Source organism: Sinocyclocheilus grahami, unplaced genomic scaffold, assembly GCF_001515645.1.
Source record: "Sinocyclocheilus grahami isolate Dianchi unplaced genomic scaffold, SAMN03320097.WGS_v1.1 scaffold9.1, whole genome shotgun sequence".
Classification (NCBI taxonomy): Eukaryota; Metazoa; Chordata; class Actinopteri; order Cypriniformes; family Cyprinidae; genus Sinocyclocheilus; species Sinocyclocheilus grahami.
The window spans coordinates 1,197,315-1,219,863 of NW_015505188.1; the positions used below are offsets into that span (position 1 = coordinate 1,197,315).

General features: G+C 36.6%; 3 protein-coding genes across 4 annotated transcripts in view; 2 read left to right on the plus strand and 1 right to left on the minus strand.

Moving 5' to 3' along the window:
• Positions 1–1,379: 1,379 nt before the first annotated feature.
• On the plus strand, positions 1,380–5,107 carry arpc1a (actin related protein 2/3 complex, subunit 1A). Its single transcript, XM_016281028.1, has 10 exons — positions 1,380–1,590; positions 2,568–2,657; positions 2,764–2,868; positions 2,977–3,199; positions 3,289–3,396; positions 3,503–3,715; positions 3,832–3,907; positions 4,011–4,204; positions 4,622–4,712; positions 4,840–5,107. Exons 2-10 carry the CDS (start codon positions 2,594–2,596, stop codon positions 4,876–4,878), a joined length of 1,113 nt encoding a protein of 370 aa, XP_016136514.1. The 5' UTR covers positions 1,380–1,590; positions 2,568–2,593; the 3' UTR covers positions 4,879–5,107.
• A 441-nt stretch (positions 5,108–5,548) lies between these two features.
• Positions 5,549–15,227, plus strand: LOC107591785 (actin-related protein 2/3 complex subunit 1B-like). Of its 2 annotated transcripts, XM_016281045.1 has the most exons (10): positions 5,553–5,783; positions 6,374–6,449; positions 11,700–11,804; positions 11,888–12,110; positions 13,530–13,637; positions 13,724–13,930; positions 14,027–14,102; positions 14,181–14,377; positions 14,678–14,768; positions 14,874–15,227. In XM_016281045.1, the coding sequence occupies exons 2-10, from the start codon at positions 6,386–6,388 to the stop codon at positions 14,910–14,912; spliced, it is 1,110 nt and encodes a 369-aa protein (XP_016136531.1). In that variant the 5' UTR covers positions 5,553–5,783; positions 6,374–6,385; the 3' UTR covers positions 14,913–15,227. The 2 variants fall into 2 exon arrangements, with proteins under 2 accessions (XP_016136527.1, XP_016136531.1); XM_016281041.1 differs by lacking the exons at positions 14,678–14,768; positions 14,874–15,227 and adding an exon at positions 14,501–14,670 and having other exon boundaries at positions 5,549–5,783.
• Positions 15,228–19,364: 4,137 nt separating this feature from the next.
• LOC107591798 (WD repeat domain phosphoinositide-interacting protein 2) overlaps positions 19,365–22,549 on the minus strand; it is a 6,017-nt gene continuing 2,832 nt past the window's right edge. Inside the window, exons 3-6 of the mRNA XM_016281056.1 lie at positions 20,189–20,358; positions 19,985–20,081; positions 19,654–19,751; positions 19,365–19,540 (exon numbers count right to left, since the gene is read on the minus strand). Coding sequence (XP_016136542.1) covers positions 19,430–19,540; positions 19,654–19,751; positions 19,985–20,081; positions 20,189–20,358 — 476 coding nt within the window. The 3' untranslated portion in view covers positions 19,365–19,429. The remainder of the gene's footprint in view (positions 19,541–19,653; positions 19,752–19,984; positions 20,082–20,188; positions 20,359–22,549) is intronic.

Sequence of the window (22,549 nt, forward strand, 5' to 3'; positions counted from 1 at the left end):
GGTCGTGCTGAAGCGCTGAAGACCAAGAAGAAAATGGAGGCAGACTTGAATAAAATGGCGATCCAGCTAGACAATAGCACCAAGAACAATTAGTGACCTTCAAGAGACTGTAACAGCAGATCTAAGTACATCAGAATTGTTATCATTACTTTTTAATCAACTTTGGTCCCACTTGAGTATGAAATTGTGTTTTTTTTTATGAACAGGGAGCTATTTAACCTGCAGAAACGTCATCTCGAACCAGATGGTGACTGAAATCAAGGATGTGTGCAGTGGATAAACGCCTCTAAACCTGCCGGGAAACTTGTTGAGCAAGAACTGGTGGACAACACTGAGTATCATAATAAGCTCAATGTGTATGCATATCAGCTCAGTTGCAGATAAATGCTTAATAAAGTGAAAAATAGAACCTCTGTTTGATTGTTTTTTTTGATCTGTGGGAAAGAGCAAATGGACAGCTTATTGAGGTAGCAAACAGGATCCAGAATTGTAATTTGAATTTAACAAAGTAAAATTAAAATGAATGCAATTTAAAGAAATGCATTACCTAATATTAAAAACCTTGAAATGCCAGCTGTAGAATTTGGTATTTAATTGATAGACTTTTTGAAGTTTGGTGTCAGTAAGGTGTTTTCAAAATGCATTTGAAGTCTCTAATGCTCATCAAAAATGTGATGTCAAAGCTGAATTTTCAGCATCATTACTCCAGTCGTCAGTGTCACATGATCCTTCAGAAATCATTCTTATATGCTGATTTGCTGCTCAAGAAACGTTTCTTCATATTATGAATGTTGAAATTAGCTGTGCTGCTTCATATTTTTTTGGTGGAAACTTTTTTGTGTTTTTTTTAGGATTCTTTGATTAATTTATTTGACATAGAAATATTTTGTAACAATTTAAACATCTTTGCTCCCCCCCCCCCCTTTTTTTTTACCAATTTGACGCAGAATAAAATTATTTATTTAAAAAAAAAATACTGACCACAAACTTTTATATGTTAGTGTAGCCCAAATAAATATATGTAATATTTAAAATTTTGCCCAGCATCTGCTGACAACTAATTTGGCCTTGGTTATACTGTAGAATTGTCAAAGTGGCAGAATTCATCCCACATGAAACAAAATCAATGAGAGCAATGTACAAGAAAAAGACTAAGAGGGAAAAGTGGTCTTTCGAACAACACACTATAAAACACACTATAATATTGCACCGATATATTAAGGACTAGTCCTTATCAGAGACATAATAATATGATTAATCTTATCCCGCTTTAGATTAAAAGTTGCACACTCCTGTGAACCCTGGCCTGCTCGTACACTCCCAGCCAAGCCCTCACTATTGTCTCCTGAATGACTTGCTCTGCGAGTGCACACGGACACGCCCACCGTTTGCCTTGCGTACGCATGCGCGCTGAACTGTGTGCCATTTCCTGGATTCCTTGACAGGCCGAAATCAGGGAGCGAGAAGAGCCGTCGGAGTGAATTCGTGTCGACTGTCCAGAGTCCGCGAATTCAAGTCCGTCCACCAAGTGAACATCCGAGAGCGAACATCCTAACGAACATTTCCACAAGAAGCGGAGCATCAGTTCAGGTAAATGAGGCCCGTGTCATGCCTTTTTCCGACAGCAGGGAGCGGACTCAACCGGCATCTTGAGCAAGGCCTTCCTGATCCTCAAATGTAACCACGAACATTTCTGTAACTTCACTCGCGTTATAACAGTGTTTACGGATGTATAAGGTTCTACAGACCTTTATCTTTAAACCCGGAATCTATTTTCCAGCTTTCTGCGTAATTTTACTTGAATTTGATCTGTTTTTCGCGTTAGCTGTCGGCTAATGTAGCAGGCAGGCTTCTCGCGAACAGAAGCCTGTGGCATCAGATATTGATCTTCTGCCTCACCCACGCCCTAAAATCGGGAATTGACAGCCGTCACCTGGTTTTGCCGGCTGAACAGGCGACTTTTACTTTCGTATATGATTACAAAAGAAAAACTTGACTGATGGATGTGATTAAGCCCCGGCTTGCCATTTTGTCAGTGCGGGTTTTCATTGTTTTTGACACTCAAGAAGCCATTTACAACTAAATCCAGAGTGCATGATTATCCGTGATTGCGAATTATTAAACTCAAAATAAGCAGTTCTGTAAGCATGTAATTAATGTCGATACACTTGGGTTTCCGCTCAAAATGTGCCCAGTTAATTCCTATTTGTGTTCTCTGCAAAGAAAATAGTTCAAAAAGAAGCCAAAACAGCAAGCTTTGCGTGTCACCAATCAAATCCGGACTGGATCAGCCTGTATGAGTGGAGAGGACCTCCTAGTGTTTGAAATCACTCCTGCACAATCACACTAGTGAGAGAAACCCTGCATGTATTTGTCTTGGCAGCTGGGAAAAATTCACAGTGTTGTTATACTAAATTCCTAATTTTTAAGTCCCTTTGGATAAACCCATCTGCTGAATGAATAAATGTAAATATCAAAACTACTTGAATGCAAGTTAAATCAATCAGTATAATCAAAGTTATAGTATTACTGGCATATCAGTCAAACATGATTGTGTTTCTTTTCAGGCAGAGGTGCAACTTATTTGAAGACAATGTCACTCCACCAGTTTTTGTTGGAACCCATCACATGCCATGCATGGAACCGGGACAGGACCCGTAAGAAAGATTTTCATTGCCATTTATTCGTTGAGGGTGCCTGCATCCATGATTTGATCATTTCTGAAACAATGCCTCATTCTCACATATTGTTTCTCAATTACAGAAATTGCTATCAGTCCAAACAATCACGAAGTCCATATATACAAGAAAAGTGGGAATCAGTGGGTGAGAGCTCACGAATTAAAAGAACACAATGGGCACATCACCGGTAAAAACTCCCTGTAAACTGAATTTCAAACATGAATGTTACATTTCTTAAATTCCTCACATTATGTTGAAATGGGCAGTTGACCGTTATTTTGTTGTTGTTTTCCAGGCATTGATTGGGCTCCTAAAAGTGATCGTATTGTGACCTGTGGAGCTGACCGTAATGCCTATGTATGGAGTCAAAAGGACGGCGTGTGGAAACCCACCCTTGTTATTCTCAGGATCAACCGTGCTGCCACGTTTGTGAAATGGTCTCCGCTGGAGAACAAGTTTGCAGTGGGGAGTGGAGCGCGACTCATATCCGTTTGCTACTTTGAGTCTGAAAATGATTGGTAGGGCACAGTTGATATGTTGGGCTACACTGATTGATTTATCGCTGAAGTCTTATAACTGTATATATAATTTTTTACATTTTTTTTAGGTGGGTTAGTAAACACATCAAGAAGCCCATCCGTTCAACTGTCCTCAGTTTAGACTGGCATCCAAATAATGTGCTTCTGGCAGCTGGGTCATGTGACTTCAAATGCAGGTGAGTCTGCATATTGAAGCTTGTTAACCTTCGATGTAAATGTCTGTAGCACTGAAATAAACTTTTTGTTAGCACTCTGAATCATATTTGCATGTTTGTTTCTCAGGGTATTCTCTGCGTACATCAAGGAGGTGGATGAGAAACCAGCTCCAACCCCATGGGGGTCCAAGATGCCCTTTGGGCAGGTGATGGCAGAGTTTGGCGGGGCAGGAAGTGGAGGATGGGTTCACAGTGTCTGTTTCTCAGCCAGTGGGAACAGACTGGCTTGGGTCAGCCATGACAGCACCGTCACTGTAGTGGACCCCACAATAAGCTCAACGTGAGTATTGGAAATGGTTGGTGTGTTTAGAAAAAAACTGCTTATGATATGTGGACAGAGACTTTTTGTAATCCATCATGCTCGTTAATGACTAATAGCACACTTCTGTTTTGCAGGCCAAGTCAGTTGAAGACAGAATACCTTGCCCTTCTGAGTGTGACTTTTGTTTCTGAGAACAACATTGTGGCAGCAGTAAGAACCTTTAAGTTTTTTCATTGGTTGAAACATGTTTGTTTTTGCTGTACTTTAGAGGCGATTGCCTTTTTGGGAACTAATCTAGAGTATTTTCCGTCAGGGTCACGATTGCTGCCCTATGCTGTTCAGTTTTGATGATGGTGGAACCTTGACCTTCATATCCAAGTTGGACATTCCAAAGCAGAGCATTCAGCGCAACATTTCTGCCATGGAGCGCTTCCGCAACATGGACAAGAGGGCCACCACTGAGGACCGCAATAGCACCCTAGAAACCCTGCATCAAAACAGCATCACGTAGGGCGAAAATTATATATACACTACCAAATTGTAAATTTTGACGTCGGTAAGACATTTTTTTCCAAAATAAATTAATTAAATCAATCAAAAATGACATTAAAGACATTTACAAAGTTGCTAAATATTTATTTTTCAAATAAATGCGGTTCTTTTGAACTTCCTATTCATCCGAAAATCCTGAAAAAAATCTATCATGGTTTCCACAAATATATTAAGCAGCACAACACTGAGGATAATAAGAAATGTTACTTACTTAAGCTGCAAATCAGCATATTAGAATGATTTCTAGGGATCATGTGACACTGAAGACGAGTAGTAATGATGCTGAAAGTTCAGCTTTGCTATCAGAATAATAAATTATATCAAAACATTAGTAGTTTCACAATATTACTGTTTTTTATTTTAACTTTGCAGCCAAGTGTCTATATATGAAGGAGACAAAAGAGATTGTCGCAAATTCTGCACTACAGGAATTGACGGAGCAATGACCATATGGGATTTCAAGGTTTGTATTTCATTCTTTCAAAACTATGCCAAATATCAACTTTTCATGCCATTAAATTACTTCTGTTTTATCCCTTGAGTCACAGTTAACCAGAATTATGACCATGTTTACTTAATTCTTTCCACAGACCTTAGAGTCTTCAATCCAAGGCCTGCGGATCATGTAATACTCACACGAACTAGCATGACACAGCACAAGCAATGCAGCTTGAAGACTAACAAGGAGATTTCCGTTAACACTTCTGAACGTTTTTAAATAATAATAATAAAAAATTAAAAAAAAAGCACTGAGCAATGGTGTGAACTGATGTGACACTCTAAAAAACGGAAAAACACTAATGGAAAAAGGGGTTAGGATCTTTGTTTTCTTTTTGTTTTGTTTAGTTTTTTTAAGAAGAAAAAAAAAGCCAAAGCTGGCACCCCAGCAGTGTGTGATGGTTGATCAAAATGTATCGTGGGTCTCCAGGGGAATCGGAGAGAAGTTAAATTAAATGGAGAATTTTATGTAAATTGTCTGCTAGAATTAAATGATGTATACTACACACCATTTGCAAATGTCGTCTCTTTCTGTTTGATTCAATGCCTTTGTCACTTAGGTTGGTTGCTTTCCATGCTAACAGGAAACATCTAGGCTGTCAAATGCTACTAGATAGACACAGCTCTCAGATTGCAACCCAAGGTTGGGTTATACCGTTTTTTTTTTTTTAAGTAACCGTTCTTGTAAATGATTATAGTGCACATCAAGAGTCATTCGAAAAAGTTAGTGACCATAAATCAGCTTTGCAGACGGAGGCTTTCAAAAAAACATGCAACCTTAGAGAATGTGAAGGGGAGTTGAACTGCAAACCCTCCTAACCAGCAGCAGACAGCCGCCCACACAAGGAAGTGGTTATATGTTTCTAACAGGGAAGGGGAAGTAGTGCATATTTGGAGAGAATAACGGCTAAGAAAATACTTTAGTTCATTCAGAGCAAAGCCAGCGTTTGTGTTGACTGCTCAGAGTCCACGAACTCGGGATTCTGTTGCAGACTTGGTCAATTCCCCCCACATCTCTGTTTTTACGGCTTCCCGGGTAAGTAGAAAAAGCATTGTTTTGTTTATCTGAATTTGGAAGAATTTTTTTTCCAGATGTGAAGCAATCTGTAGAATCGGAATGCTGGGGTTTGTACCTCACTAACATGCACTAACATGCAGAATGACAACTAGAAAGTATGTTTCAGTATTTCTGACTTTCTCGCTGTAGCGAGAGATTTAACATGGTCTGCCTGGTACTTGAAACAAATTGCTGCAAAAACTCCCTCCGTTATGTTTTAAACGGAAACTATGATAGACAGTTGGAGGTGTTTTATGTGTTTTTCTTGTAAGTTCTTCTGGCTTTGTCGCATTCCCTTCTGGTCTGGTTTTAATTTACTTCAGACATTGAGGAAAATAATAATACTTGCTGTTACAAATGCAAAACCATTTTAGTTTTAAGTATGACTAAGACAGAAATAAGTCAAAAACCCGGAAAGAAAATGAACAAGAATTTAAATAGGAAGTTCAAAGCTTCTCCATTTAAGTGACATGCCTTTACGGAAGTGAACGAGCTGTCATGTTGCAGTAGTTTGATATAACATCGTTTTTACCAGTTCATCTCAAAATTACTTCAAATTGAATTTGCAGGAAGAAGCAGCCATGTCTTATCACAGCTTTCTTCTTGAACCTATCAGCTGCCATGCCTGGAACAAGGACCGAACTCGTAAGTTCTCATACTTGCAGCATCTCTTAGTCTTTGGAGCAGTTCCCAGTGTCTAGGGCTAAAGATAGCCTATTCTTCATCATCTGAACTGTGTATTCATGTGGGAGCATCACTGAGGATTTTTCTGAAGAGAGTTGAGATGAGATTTGAACTGTGAACTGATTTTCATGAACTAATGTTTAACATTTCCTCACAGAGATGGTCTTCTTACCCATATTATGTGAATTTGAACATTTATTAGAGTTTTAAATCGTCTTGTGAACCACCACCCATCAAGCTCCTTACTGAATGTCTACATTGTTCTGCTGAAACCTACATTTTGGATGAAAAGCTGCATATCCTTCTGCAAACGTGACCCTGGACCACAAAACCAGTCATAAGGGTCAATTTTTTGAAATTGAGATTTATATATCATCTGAAAGCTGAACAAATAACCTTTCCAGTGATGTATGGTTTGTTAGGATAGGACAATATTGGGCAGAGATACAACTATTTGAAAAATAGAATCTTGAGGGTTCAAAAAAATCTTAATATTGAGAAAATCGCCTTTAAAGTTGTCCAAATGAAGTTCTTAGCAATGCATATTACTAATCAAAAATTAAGTTTTAATATAGTTATAGTAGGACATTTAGAAAATATATTCATGGAACATGATCTTTACTTAATACCCTAATGATTTTTGGCATAAAAGAAAAATTGATCATTTTGACCCATAAAATGTTTTTTTGGCTATTGCTACAAATATACCCCAGTGACTTAAGAGTGGTTTTGTGGTCCAGGGTCACAAATGTACAAATACATACATTATCATGCATGCCACATGTGCACTTGTTTTTGTGTGGTTTATGATGCCAGTTAGAATCCTTCCGCATCAAAAGTTCAAGCTGCAGTCCGTAACTTTTTTGTGTTCAAAATTTACAAAATGTATATAATAATCGAGTACACCATGAATCCATTTTCCAAACCGTGTTTTGGCTTGTCCTGAATCACTACGGTACACCTACAATACGTGTTTATATACGGATGTGAATTTACAATGCGTAATTTCGGCAGCACCTTTGACAGACCACTGTGCTATTTCACTATTATTCAAACCAAATCACAATACTTCAAGGATTAAGGGATATTGGAAATTTTATTCTGATTTACTTAATAATGAGAGATTCTGTAATAAAGTTAAAGAATGTAATTCTGGAAATTAAGAACAGTAGTAACTTTAATTCTAATAAAGCCAGATGGGAGTTCCTCAAATTTAAAATTTGTGAATTATCTATTAATTACAGTAAAATACTTGCCAAAGTAAGGAGACAACAGGAACGTAATATTATTTATGAGATTAACAAATGTTGTAGTGAGAGTGTATTGAATGATTCTGAAAAAAGCAAAATGGTCTCTCTACAATTAGAACTGGACAATATTTACATTAAGAAAGCTAAAGGTGCATATATACGTTCTAGAGCTAAATGGATAGAAGAGGGTGAAAAAAGTACTTCTTACTTTTGCAGATTAGAAAAAAAGACGACAATCAAGTTACTCAGTCCTTTCACTAATGATTAATGGTGCTGAATGCACAGATCCTACTCTAATAAGTAAGAAAATCTATAAATTCTACAGTGACTTGTATTCTTCCAACTTCTCCCCATTAGAGTGTAATGATTTCTTTGATAAAATAATACCTTTTATTCCCCACATTGACAATGATTGGAGAGATTGTTGTGATGCTGACTTGCATATTGAAGAACTTGACTCAGCGGTTCAAAACCTTAAGTTAAACAAATCTCCTGGCCCTGATGGCCTCACAGCTAATTTTTACAATTTCTTTTGGAATGATATCAGACTATTATTATTTAATGCTTTTGTTGAATCCAATGAAGACGGCTCTTTTGGCCCGCACCATGAATCAGGGTCTGATTACATTACTCCCTAAACCAGATAAAGATATGAGATATATGGATAATTTTCGTCCAATCACATTGCTTAATAATGATTATAAAATTTTCACACATATATGTGTTAATAGATTAAAAATGGGAATTAATAATTTAATTAACGAATCACAATCAGGCTTTCTTAAAGGAAGATCTATTCATAATAATATAAGGTTGGTGATGGATTTGGTGGAGTACAGTCACTTGATAGAGGATGATGGATTCATTTTATTTTTAGATTTCAAAAAGGCCTTTGATATGATAGAGCACGCTTTTCTTTTTAGATCTTTAGAACTTTTCAATTTTGGTGAACAGTTTATTAGTGTTATAAAAATGATTCACAGAGACATGAATAGTTCCGTTTCTCTCCCGTTTGGTACTACACAAAGATTTCAGATTGGCCGTGGAATAAGGCAGGGATGCCCACTGTCCCCTCTTTTGTTTATTTTAGCTGTAGATATGTTGTCCACTCTGGTTAGTCATGATTCATCTGTGAAGAAATTAAATGTATTTGGGAAAACCTTAACAATCAGTCAGCTAGCAGATGATACAACATTATTTTTACAAAACAAAGAGCAAATTCCTCTGGCTATCTCTCTAATCAATTCCTTTTGTAAAGCTTCAGGCCTTCAATTAAATCTAAACAAATGTGAACTTTTGACCCTACACCCCATTCAAGATTTGTCCTTGTATAACATTCCAGTTAAAGAGACGGTGAAATATCTAGGCATTTCTATTTCCAAAGATTTGAAGATTAGTATGAAAGAAAATTTTGAAAATAAAATACAAAAAGCCAATGGTATCTTGAATAGCTGGTTACAGAGAGATGTGTCTATTTTCGGGAGAATTCTTCTATCTAAAATTGAATATCTATCTAAACTGATCTATCCAGCTTTTTCTTTAGCTCCCTCTTCAGTTATTATAAAAACAAGCAATCAAAAAATGTATGACTTTATTTGGAGGCACAAAACTCATTATATTAGAAAATCTGATATTATCAAAGGGTACGAAGAAGGTGGTCTGAATGTAATTGTATTTGAGAGTATGAATACTGTGTTAACTTAAGTGGCTTCAAATGTTTTTAGGTAATACTGACAGCTTTTGGTATGCAGTGCCTTCAGCTTTGTTTTGTAAATTGGGTGGTATCCGCTTCCTTCTCAAATGTGACTTTGATTTATCCAAACTTCCTTATTATCTTCCCATTACTTCCTTACTAAGTCTTATTATGCTGGAAATTGGCATACACACAATTTTACACCCCACAATACTCCTATATGGAATAACAAATATATTCTTCACAGAAACAAATCCCTGTTTTATGAGGACTGGGTAAATAGAAATATTTGGTCAATGTTGGATTTAATGGATGAAACTGGTAATATGTTAAATTACAATGCATTTACTTTAAAACACGGATTTGCCTGTCATCCAAAGCAATTCTTTACTGTTATTAATGCAATACCCTCAGGTGTAAAAATGCTAATGAGATGTTCTCTTTCCTACTCAAAAATTACTGCAGTCCTTCCTTTATTATATGTTGGTGATATTGAGATAGAAAACAAACTCTGCACTAACAAACATATAAGACAATATATCATCCAGTCGTGCTACCCTTGTCAAATATTAAGAAATAAATTGGATCATACATTTGATAAAAACACTGTTAAATATTTCAGATCAGCTTATCTAAAATTTCCTATTCTCCCCAAGGTAAAAGAAATGCAATTTAAAATATTAAATGAGATATATCCCTCCAATAAATTTCTACATTCAAAATTTAATTTTGAAAATGAGCCCTGTTATTTATGATGTATGGAATAACCAAAGAGTGCTCTGCTTTGTACGATTTGATTAATAATTTTATATTATTAGCAAAATACTTTTTACATAAATGTAGATATTTTAAATCCCCTCCTTTGCTTATTGTATTTAAAATTGATCTAAAATACTTCTCAGATGCCCTTAGTAAAATGAAAAATCCAAAAGCAGTAAAACTACTTAATTTGTTTGTATTATATAATTTGTTTTAATTATGTATTTTTTACATACATTTTTTTAGTTATATGTTATGTAGGCTGTGGGGATGAAGACAACAACTCCCATGATTCCACACTCAGTCACTGCGTCATCAAACTACGCCTTTGCCTCTTTGTTTATTTTGAATACGCGTCCTCTAGCGGCGAAAATTACATATTGTGCTTTTAAGTGCTCTCAAAAACCCAAATCATGACAATTTAATTAAGAGTTTAAAAACACGTCTTAAAAGAGCAAAATATAAATGTCATAGTTGTGTCTTTTCACTGCTGCCGCCCTGCTTTCCTTTTCATGCTGATGAGAGAAGCAGTAATGACTAATTCCCCCCATGTTTTACCATGAATGGTGCTTTGTTGCTGATACCGTACGTCTTCAGCAGACCACAGAGCAACAGCAGGGAAATGAGACAGCTGAGAAAGACTTTTAGGTTTAACTGCTGCTGTTAAAAACATAGCTCACATATAAAAAATGTGAGAGCACTTCTGCTGTGGCGGAAAATAGATGCTGTGTCAGAATCCTGCATTGGGTCTGTTCCCAATCTCCACGCTTGCGGCCTTTGCACTTGACCATTTGCTACGTATGTGACATACTTCCAATATTAGGCCCAAGTGTTCATGTTGATGTGTAGACTGTAAGTATTGTATATGTAGAACTTTTGATTACCCGATGGGACACACTTACAGCATGGTGTTGTAAAAATGCAAGTAAACATTTTACAGAGCTTAATTCGATTTTTGAATACTTTGCACTTAAACTTATTAATGTATGTTCAGTAGTCCCTATGTAAGAGATGACAATTTGATTCTAGTGCTACTAATTAAGATATAAAAAACAGTTGAAAATGTTTTACAAATTACATATCTCTCCACCAATAAAATAAACACTCTACATTTTACAACCAGGGTGTTTTTGCTATGCAGTTCCTACGGTGTTTTGAGTAGTTTTTAGTGTGTTGCTAAGTGGTTGCTAGGGTGTTTTGAGTAGTTTTTCATTGCTCCGAAAGAGCAAAGTGAGGTCCATTTTAATGATAGTCTATGGGATTCTTTTTTTACAGCAGACCAAAATATATCCCACCATCATAAATCCAACCTCTCCTCAACAATCCACACGGTTTTAGGGATATTATTCGTCATTTTAATTATTTTAGCCACAGGAAGTGGCACTAATAAACCTTGAATAAACAAGTACTTACTAATAACATATTTAGGCTGTTATCCAATGCATAAAGCCAAAGTATTTTTTGTCCTTGTGTTGAATATTTTATACACTGGATTCCTGTTTTCTTTAGAAATTGCACTGTGTCCTAATAACCATGAAGTCCATATCTACAAGAAGGATGGAAACAACTGGAGCAAAATCCATGTGCTGAAGGAGCACAATGGTCAAGTAACTGGTAAGTCTAGAAGGTTCAACTGACCTACACAGAGCATTACTGTGACAACATCATCTCATGCAGGCCGTTTCTTCATCACCCAGGCATTGACTGGGCCCCAGAGAGCAATCGCATTGTGACCTGCGGTACTGACCGTAACGCGTACGTCTGGACCCTAAAGGGAGATGTATGGAAGCCCACCCTGGTCATTCTGAGGATCAACCGTGCAGCCCGTTGTGTGAAATGGTCTCCTAAAGAAAACAAGTTTGCAGTGGGCAGTGGCTCACGTCTGATCTCAGTCTGCTATTTTGAGCAGGATAATGACTGGTGAGTATCAGACAGGAGAAATGGATAGTGAGCTTTTTCTGGCAGAAATGCTAATCTACTTATGTTATGAGGCTGATGGGCTCTCTGTTATTTTTTAATGGCACGGTTTAAAGCAGTGTTTGGAATGACATAACTAGAAATGCACAGCAGAGGATGCTGGTACTCACCAACCGTGTTGAAACTTGATTCGTCAGTCGATTCGTCACTTTCAGACACTTCCATGTGCAACAATGAAGGATTACAGATTACACGTTACACATTAACTCATGTGATGAGCCGCAAGTGACCATATTTAACTCGAAATATTCAAGCTATCGCGCTGTAGGTGTGAATTCCAGAATAGCTCTTTTGGTCGTAGGCAATCATAATCTTGCTGATAGACAAACAGCGTGAATGTGATTTTGCTTTAATACAATAAAGTAGTTCAATAAGCAATAAATTAATACTGAATAACTTTTTAGACAAGTTTCTATTTCGTTGGCAGAGGGAGAATAGACAAACAAAGGCACAGCAGAATCGGCCTATCAACACATTTGGTGGCGTTGCTAAACGAACCTACCTTTATTACGGAAACGGTTTAATGAATGATTCTATGACTCACTCACTTGTTTCATTCCTGAATGAGTCAGTGTTTTTGAATGAATCAGTTGAATTACATACAGCTACTTGTGTAGTTCCTGAATTAATCCCCCCTTCTTTTTTTAAAATAATCAAGTTAAGTTAATGGCTAATGACTCACTCAATCATATGTGCTGAATTCGGAAACCCCATACTAGCATACTACTCTTATTATTTCTACCATGCAAAGATATGGTAAAAGTATTAAGATGGTTGGTATGCGGTTCTGAATTCAGCAGCAATCACTTGTTTAGTTCCTGGAAGAATCTGCAACCTTCTAATTGGGAAGCACCCAGTGGTTTTGGGCGAATTAGATGAATGAATGATTCAATGACTCACTTGTAAAGTCACTTGTCACCACCTACTGGCGAAACTAAGCAACCTGCAGAAATCACAGAAAAATACTACCCGTACGAAAATTAACCATGGTTTTACTACAAATAAAACCAAAAAAACTATAGTTAAACCATGGTAACCACAAATGAACAATGGTTTTGCTACACTAACCATAGTTTAACCATGGTGTTTGTAGTAAAACTTGTAATCAATACGCCAAAAAAACATGGTTACTACACTTTTACTGTAGTAAAACCATGGTTAATTTTCGTAAGGGTAGTGAAAAATCCCAGTGCTGTTTGACTGTTATACCAACAATTCGAGGACCAAAACTATCAAATGTTGTATTATGAACTACATCTTATGATTTCAGCAGACATTAGTTACTGTCAAATAATACAAACTAATCAATTGTTTTTATTGGGTGTATCTAAGATGCTTAAAGTAATTTTTTTATTATGCTAGGTGGGTGTGCAAACACATTAAGAAGCCCATCCGCTCTACCATCCTTTGTTTGGACTGGCACCCCAATAACATCCTTTTAGCAGCTGGATCATGTGACTTTAAATGCAGGTTAGTTAAATCTTATTTGCATTATTATGTCTCTTTTATGAATATGGCTGTTATTTGAACTTCTTATTTGTTAAATCCCCATCCAGGATCTTTTCTGCTTACATAAAGGAAGTAGAAGAGAAGCCTGCTCCAACAGCATGGGGCTCTAAAATGCCCTTTGGAGAGGTCATGTTCGAATCTACTGGAACTTCAGGTTGGGTGCACGGCGTCTGTTTCTCGGACAGCGGGAATCGTGTGGCCTGGGCCAGCCATGACAGCACCGTGGCAGTGGCTGAGGGAGGAAAGACTGCTGTGTGAGTATTGCCTTTCAAATCTGGCCCTGCACGCACTTGCCTTTAAAAATCATTAAAAAATCAAATTTACCAAATCATTTCGTTTCATCTTGCCAGCTGTGCCAGTCTGACTTCAGAAACCTTGCCTCTTCTGTGCGTGACTTTCATTACTGAGAACAGCCTAGTGGCAGCTGTAAGTATCTTCAGATGTCAGGCCTTGATGTCAAAGTTATCTGTTTAGATTGTCCCCTCATTTTCATATATTTTTCAGGGCCATGACTGCTACCCTGTGTTGTTTGTCTATGATTCGAACAAAGCAGCCATGTCATTTGGAGGAAAACTCGACGTACCCAAACAGAGTGCTCAGAAGGGCATGACAGCCAGAGAACGCTTCCAGAACCTGGATAAGAAAGCCACCACTGACAGCAAAGAAGCTGTCCTGGAGTCTGTGCACAAGAACAGCATTAGGTACGGCCTATTTTTTGTCTTTCAGACTCATTCCTTTATGTTGAAAGTTTGTAATTTCTGATCCACTGTGGCATTAAAAATAAGTTTCAAACACTTCCTGTCTTTTATTGGTGAAACAAATAGCTCCGCCCCCAAAATCACAAGATGGACGGAGCCAATGTTGAAATGCCCCACCCAGCATGAAATAAACAGATTGCAATTCAGTTTGCTGCCTCTAGTGATGCTGAAAATGCTTCAACTTGAAACATTAATATACAACAATAGACATTTTGATGTTTGATATTTTTTATCACTTTTTAGCCAAATCTCAATTCTTAATGGGGGAAAAGCACAGTGTGCCAAATTCTGCACCACTGGTATGGATGGAGGCATGGCTATTTGGGATGTAAAGGTACTCGTTTTAACTTTTGTGAATTTCATAATTATTCATTTGTTAGCAGTAGTCAAAAATGCAAAGTGCATAAAGATGACTTATTTTGTTAATTCTGTGTTTCAGACCCTTGAATCTGCAATGAAGGACCTCAAGATTGTCTAGACATTGCAGGCATCAGAACAAAATGTCTGCCGTTCATATTGCTCGGCTTTTTGCAATCTCTCTCTATTTTTTAATGCAGTTGTCTATACATTTCCAAGATTATGTTTTGATTAAGTGTTAGTGGTTTACGGGTTTTATACTGAAAAAAATTTAGGAAACTGGTTCTGGATGAACCAAAAACTGAATTTCGTCTGAATTTATATGCTGGTCATCGATTGCTTTTCTTTAATTAGTGCTGGTACCTTGCATTGGATTTTTTAATAAACTACAATTGAAACTAATAAAATAAAAATGATTACTTGCTGAGGTTTAACATGCTGAATATTTCCTGTGTTAACCCAATAATTTCAATGCAATTCTATGTAATATTTATGAGATGTATAATGAACATAAAAGATCAGTACACCACTCTCTACACTGAATTTAAAAAGGAATGGAATGGGGGGGAAATCTAATAAGATACTAAACATTTTCAACAGAGGATTTATTTCATTTTTTTATGGAACAATTTACATTTTATACAAAAATCATTAGAAAACAGTAAAGTGGCCTTGGGGGATTAGAGCTCATTGGCTGATGAGGACGGAAGTCAATTTATTACTGACATTTGTTGATATGCAACATCAAAACATGCTCAAGAGGCAATCATGCATAAAAATCATCTCAAGATTCTTTAGAGCTCCAAGAATTCAGGCAGTATCTCCGAATGCCAAAGTTTTTTTGTTTGCTCTATGTGCTTATTTAGACACACCGGCTCACATTGTGTATTGTGAATATTTGGTAATCACATTCATAAACCCTGGTCCTCTCAAGTTTTTAAAAGAACACTGGATATCACTTTAAACATTTGACCTGTTCTGGTTCTAACTTACCCCATTTGTAAGTTAAATGCTGCAACCTTTTACTAAAGAAATATATTCCGCTTTTCCTCTTTGCAAAGGACAAGACCCTCAAAGTAGGAACCTACCAAAAATGAGGCTCATAAGCAATCGTCAGCTGCTGGTATTGAGAATAAATCAAAGAGACAGGGCACGACTTCAACTTCCTTCATTCCTCAAGTTTAAAACAAAATGTCCTAGAAACAAGTTGATGACTGACTGCCTCTTGAAACCACGTTTAACACAGGCTAGTTCCTCCTCAAAACAATACATTAAATGCCTTCATCAGTCATCAGTCCTACTATTGAGGTTACTTAAGTGATTGAAACTTAAAATAATGCTATTTTTTTTTCAAAGAAATCAGGCAGTATGAAGACACTAGGGGTCCAAAAAGAAAGTTTTCATCTCCACATTGCCTGTTTAACCTTAATGAGGCATGAGATTAATTAAAAGAGAGTATTGTAAAGCATGTGCGTGTACAGATGCAGTAATTCAAGATAAAACTAAAAACAACCCTCTAAGCCCGTTAAAAACACTGTTCAAACAGTAATTGTAACCAGGGCATCATGTTAACACGTCATATATATTTTTACAGGACAATATTCACATTTTGGTGCCATTGCACAGCTACAGATGTTGATGATTGGTAAGTGACTCCACAATGCAGACACTGCACAGTTGTGTGGTGATGTAGCAGGCGGCGCAAGCCAGTTCGCTTTCAATCACAATTGAAAAGACACAAATGTCAAAGTTCAAGAGGAGAAATGGCCAGCAAACACATCAGAACCAACTTCATGAAAGCAAAGGTTTTCTAGGATTTCTATTCTTGGCACATGTACATGCAAAGCTAAGAAACGGGACACCTGCAGCTTGGATTTCATATTTTGGTCTGATTAAGGACATACCTGGGCATTAAAAAGAGGAAACAAAAGAAAAATTCACCAGGTTTTATAAAGCCACAAGGGTGGGGGAAGGGAAACATCTATACGCAACAACAGACAGAATAAGGCTACAGCTAGGCTTGCTTTAAAATGATCTCTCTTTTAATCCCTTTCTCTATCTGGTCACACATGTCTATAGCAGCACCAGAGGAGGAAACCCCCCTCTGCAATGTCACTCAGTCGGATCCATCTTCCGCCCAGGGCATGACTGGCAGCAGCTCAGTCTGTTTCCAGGATTAACGGAGGCTGCTCGTTCTCTTCGTCCAGGTGCAGGGTGTTCATGTCATCCTCCACTCCAGCACCCCCTACCGCCCCCTGATCCGCAGTGTAACCTGAGCCAATGAAAACCATTCAAGGCCATTTGAACATTTACATTCTATGATTCTTTGAGTGAAAACGACAGCTTCTTACCTTTGGCCACAGCAGCACTGTAGGTCTGTGCCACAAGTGGCCGGTCGTGAGCGGTTTGTTCAAGGATTTCATTCGCTGGCTCTGCACTTCCATCTAACCTAAAGGAAGAAACATATTGACATGAGTAATTCACATGACATTTCAATCAGTGTAAACCCAAAACTATTTTTCAGATACAAACGGTTTAATACAATTCTTAAGTTGAACACAGTTTTTAAGACTTTGATTCAGTAAAGAGACGACCAGTAATTGGAAATTGTATTTTTTAGTCTCACTGCAGGACTATTTAACCCCTTAACTGTCAAAGTCCCACCTGTGGGATGTTTGGCGCTCTTTTTTTGTTGTTGTCCTTTTTCTCTATCAAATATTTTAGTAATCATCATAAATCATATATCACTTGCAAGCTTAGAAGCCCAAGATTCATCCTCTGAAAACCATTTTGAAATCGGACATTGCATTACCATAGAAATGGTACTTTAAAATCTTTTGGTGCTCTCCTCCCCCCTTAGTGGGCGGTGACAAGTGTCATATTACAAAATGCATTACAGTCTTTTTGAATCAAACCTTTTTATAATCTTGACAAAAAACATATCATTGGAAAGGTCTGAGTCTATTTTCTATTCTATTTTGAGATAGAAGTAATATTGACAGAGAAATCTAGACATTTGTGACAGAAAAATGCATACATTTTGTTTTAATTGCGTTTGGATGACACCCGGTGGTTGTTTGTGGTATGACGCCCTAAATAAAATGTCACAGGAACCTCAATTTTTTTCATAACTTCAAATTTGGAACATAACTTATTTAGACATGAGGCTTTAATTTTATACCAATTTTAGAGTAAAACCTGTTATGTAAAATAATTATAACAAATAAAATAAAATGAATATAGTGCATTTCATTTACAGTACATTTAAACTTCTATAACTTTTTGATACTTTAATTTTTTGAAAAAATTCCACTTTTGCAATAATCTACTGATTTTCTTCTTTAAAAAGAGACATTAGGTCTGTATTCTAAAGGGTTAATAAATTACAACAATGTAAGTTTGGACAGTGCGCTTTCATGCCTATTTTAAAAAATGGGGGGTGACAGTTAAGGGGTTTCAAAAAACAACAACCAACAACATCAACAATAATAAATTTAAACTAAACTGAAAAAACATCACAATAAAAATGTCCCCTTGTCTTTTTTAAACACTCTTTACTAGCCATGATGCGTTAAGTTTTGAGTCAAGCAATTCCTCTTTTATCATGTATGAACAGAGAGAGAGAAAAAAATAAATCACAGCCAATCAGAAAATATTTGACATTCAGCTATGGAGTGGTAATACCCAGCACAATGCATCAGAACTGTTAGTCCTGTTTTAGGTTCACAGTAAATTGTACAGGATACTCAATAACCAATAAAAATATTCTATGTATATACATTACCATAAAATTTTGGGGTCACTAAGATTTTTTTTCTCTAAGAAATTAATGCTTTTATTCAGCAAGGATGCATTAAACTGATCAGAAGTGACAGTAACAATATTTGTTACTTCAAATAAATTCTGTTCTTTTAAACTTTCTATTTATCAAAGAATCCTGAAAAAGAAATAAAAAATGTTTCCTGAGCAGCAAATCAGCATATTCGATTGATTTCTAGAAGGATCATCTGACACTGAAGACTGGAATAATAATGCTGAAAATACAGCTATACCATCACAGGAATAAATTACATTTTAAAATAGAAAATATATTTAAAATTGTAATAATTTTGCACAATGTTACTGTTTTTCATACACATTAGTATTATTTTCATTAGTAAACATTATGACTTCTTTCATAAACATTAGTATTAACCCCAAAAATTTTATTGGTAGTGCGTATAGTTGGGCAATATCACTAAAAATCACTAAAAATCACACAAAACTGGAGCTACAATTCATTGTCTTTATCAACCAAACAACTGTAGCTAAGCAGATTCAAAAATCAAAACGTTTAATGCAAGAGAAAAAAGAAAAACAAAGGAAAAATCTAGTTATAAAGTTGTTTAAAATAATGACATTTAATAATTTACTTGTATTCACAAATACAACACACAGTAATAAACAGCCTTCATATATTTTTAACTAAAAACAAAAATTGATTCATGAAGAATACCGTGCAGTGACTTCCGTAAACATTTCTGATTGACAATACAAGCAAACAGTTCAGAGTTTGGAATCGATTCACTGAATTAGTTAGAAGTGAATCATATGAATATTGGCATATCACCCAGCTTTATTATAATCTGAATGAGTGTCTCACACACACGGCTCTACCTTCTCAGATGCCGTGGCCAATTTAGTGCCGCTTGCATCAAACGCCAGTGCTGCTAGTGGACTATCATGGGCAGGTATCATGTTAGCTGCCCTCTGGGGAGGAATATCACACACACACAGACATACTGACCAACCCTGTTTAACACAATAATAATAATCCCTTAAAACCATAATTATGGCAAACATTAAAACTACACAGTACTTACCAGATTGACTGTGTCAAAAACTTGTACCTCTCCAATTGTTGCACTTCCCGGATAGGCCAAGTAACAGTTGTCATTACTGATTGACAGGGTACATAGTCCTATAAATGTTTATTGACATTAATAATCACAAATAAAACATCTGTCTGGCTAATACTAATAACAACGAGGCCATTAGTAACGGGTCGCAAACCTACGCTTTCAGTTCCCCAAACATAAATAGAGCACTAGATCTTTCTGAAAGAAGAAGCTGCTACATGTACTTCCACATGAAAAGTCTGGAAAAAAACAGCACACTGACAATGATGCACTGATGACAAGCAGTGATACCCACCGGAAGGATTCGGAGGCGTCTCTCGAATGGTATGTAGTACTTTCATATCCCTAATGTTGTGGATATAGAGTGACTCCTCTAAACACACTATCAGTCTCTGTGGAAATAAAGCAGGTTTGCAACATTCTCATACGGTCTGATCACTTGTAATAAAACATAATACTGTAAACATGCACCACAGGAAATGGATGTTTGCTGACTTACCTGTCTGTTTAGTTTTACAGCCAGTATAGTGTTTGAGTAGCTGTAGTTGCATATCTCAGTCCCTTTCTTGAAATGACAGACTTTCAGCTTCCTAGGTGCCTTAAGGCTGACAATAGCGACAAGGCTGCTGGAGAACAATCTCTCCACGATGCACACATCTTCTGTGTCAGCTGAGCACAAATACATGAGAATATAAAACACGTCTTATGCACTACACTCATGCAAACATTTATTATGGACTACAGCAGTGATTCTCAACCTTTTCAACTCAGTTTAACAAGTTTATTATTCAAAGTCTTCCCCCCCATAATAGAAGCGAATATAGTTTTGGTATTTCTGCTGTAATTAAGCGGCTTGTTTTTGTTTTTTCAACCATTTTTATTTAAAGAAACTGGGAATATTGATTTAGTAATTTAATTAACCACAATTTATTTTGTGATGAAATACTATTTAAGAACCATGTTCTTCAGTAACAACAACAGTAACGAGGAGGATATGATTTTGAAACATTTTTAGATTATTTTAAAATATATATAATAATTTATTAATTTAGGTTCTCATAAGTCATCCTGCATCCCCCTTGGAAGTTTGCTGAGGCCACTGTTTGAAGACCACTGGACTACAAGGACGTAGCAAAAATAACTAACAAATCCCATTTCTTTTGAAATGTTTACATCCGGCCCCCTTACTTTTTGAAGTTTAAACACTAACAGACAGGAAGACAGGCTTTATTCTGAATTTAGTTACAGTTTAAGACCATTGAGAGGCACAAAGTGTGCATGCAAGCCCTTCAGCTGTGACAGTAATGACAATACAGCATAGTTAGTATTTCAGAATCCGTGTATCATTCGATCATTCGTTTTTTGATTTAATATTGAAAGTAGAAAAATGAGAAAACGGCTCCTTTTTCATTTTTTTTTCAAAACACAAAAAACAAGAATTCAGCTTAAATTTTTCGTTCTTGGGTGGAAAAATGAATAAAAAGGTTGAATATTCGATTTCTACATGTGGGCAGGAATTAAACGGCCCTTTCTGCTGATTGGTCAGCCGAAGATCAAACCGTGCCGTCATCAGTTCTTCTGCAGTATCACACAGCAGAATAATAGTCCTCTGCTGCTGCAGTTGTATGGATTCTTAACGCATTTATTGCAACTACATTTAGTCTTTTTTCATCAAACAAACAGGCTAATGAATAGCTCGACACAACTCATCCCTGGGCAGAGTTTAGCCTGGGCTTTCTTCTGTGTAGATATAAATTCTATTATTTGCATCAGCTGGCATGGCAGAGTATGATATGACAGTTGTCATAGCCTACACTGTTCACCCAGTAAGTCTTTTTAAGTAATTTAATATTGAAAGTAGAAAAATTAGAAAACGGCTCCTTTTTCATTTTTTTTTCAAAACACAAAAAACAAGAATTCAGCTTAAATTTAAATTTTTCGTTCTTGGGTGGAAAAATGAACAAAAAGGTTGAATATTCGATTTCTACATGTGGGCAGGAATTAAACGGCCCTTTCTGCTGATTGGTCAGCCGAAGATCAAACCGTGCCGTCATCAGTTCTTCTGCAGTATCACACAGCAGAATAATAGTCCTCTGCTGCTGCAGTTGTATGGATTCTTAACGCATTTATTGCAACTACATTTAGTCTTTTTTCATCAAACAAACAGGCTAATGAATAGCTCGACACAACTCATCCCTGGGCAGAGTTTAGCCTGGGCTTTCTTCTGTGTAGATATAAATTCTATTATTTGCATCAGCTGGCATGGCAGAGTATGATATGACAGTTGTCATAGCCTACACTGTTCACCCAGTAAGTCTTTTTAAGTAATTAATTAATTAATTTGTTTCCAAATAAATATTTTAAACACTAAGACATTGTCATAGCCTACACTGTTCACCCAGTAAGTCTTTTTAAGTAATTAATTAATTAATTTGTTTCCAAATAAATATTTTAAACACCAAGACAAAAAGGAAAGAATAATAAATTGGCTTGGGTATATATAGGCCTATGTTCACGCAAGAACTGTCATTCTGACTGACAACCGGAGAACAACAGATATTAAATAGCCTACTGTTAGAGTTACATAATGTAGCCTTGTGTTTTATTAAAATTGATTATAATTGATATCTCAAAAGGACATGCACTTGTGCGCAGTGTGAGCTGCTGCGCACTCACACTGCAACGCAACATTTTCATAAAATATAATAACTTGCCATTTCAGTTTGTTTCTCAACAAACCCTCAGTATACCTTCAGAATGCTTGGAATATACGCCACGAGATGCATAGGATTATTTTACGACAGATATGCATCCGCTTAAAAAAAAAGTCACCATTCTCTGCCATTAAATTGGCAAGTGC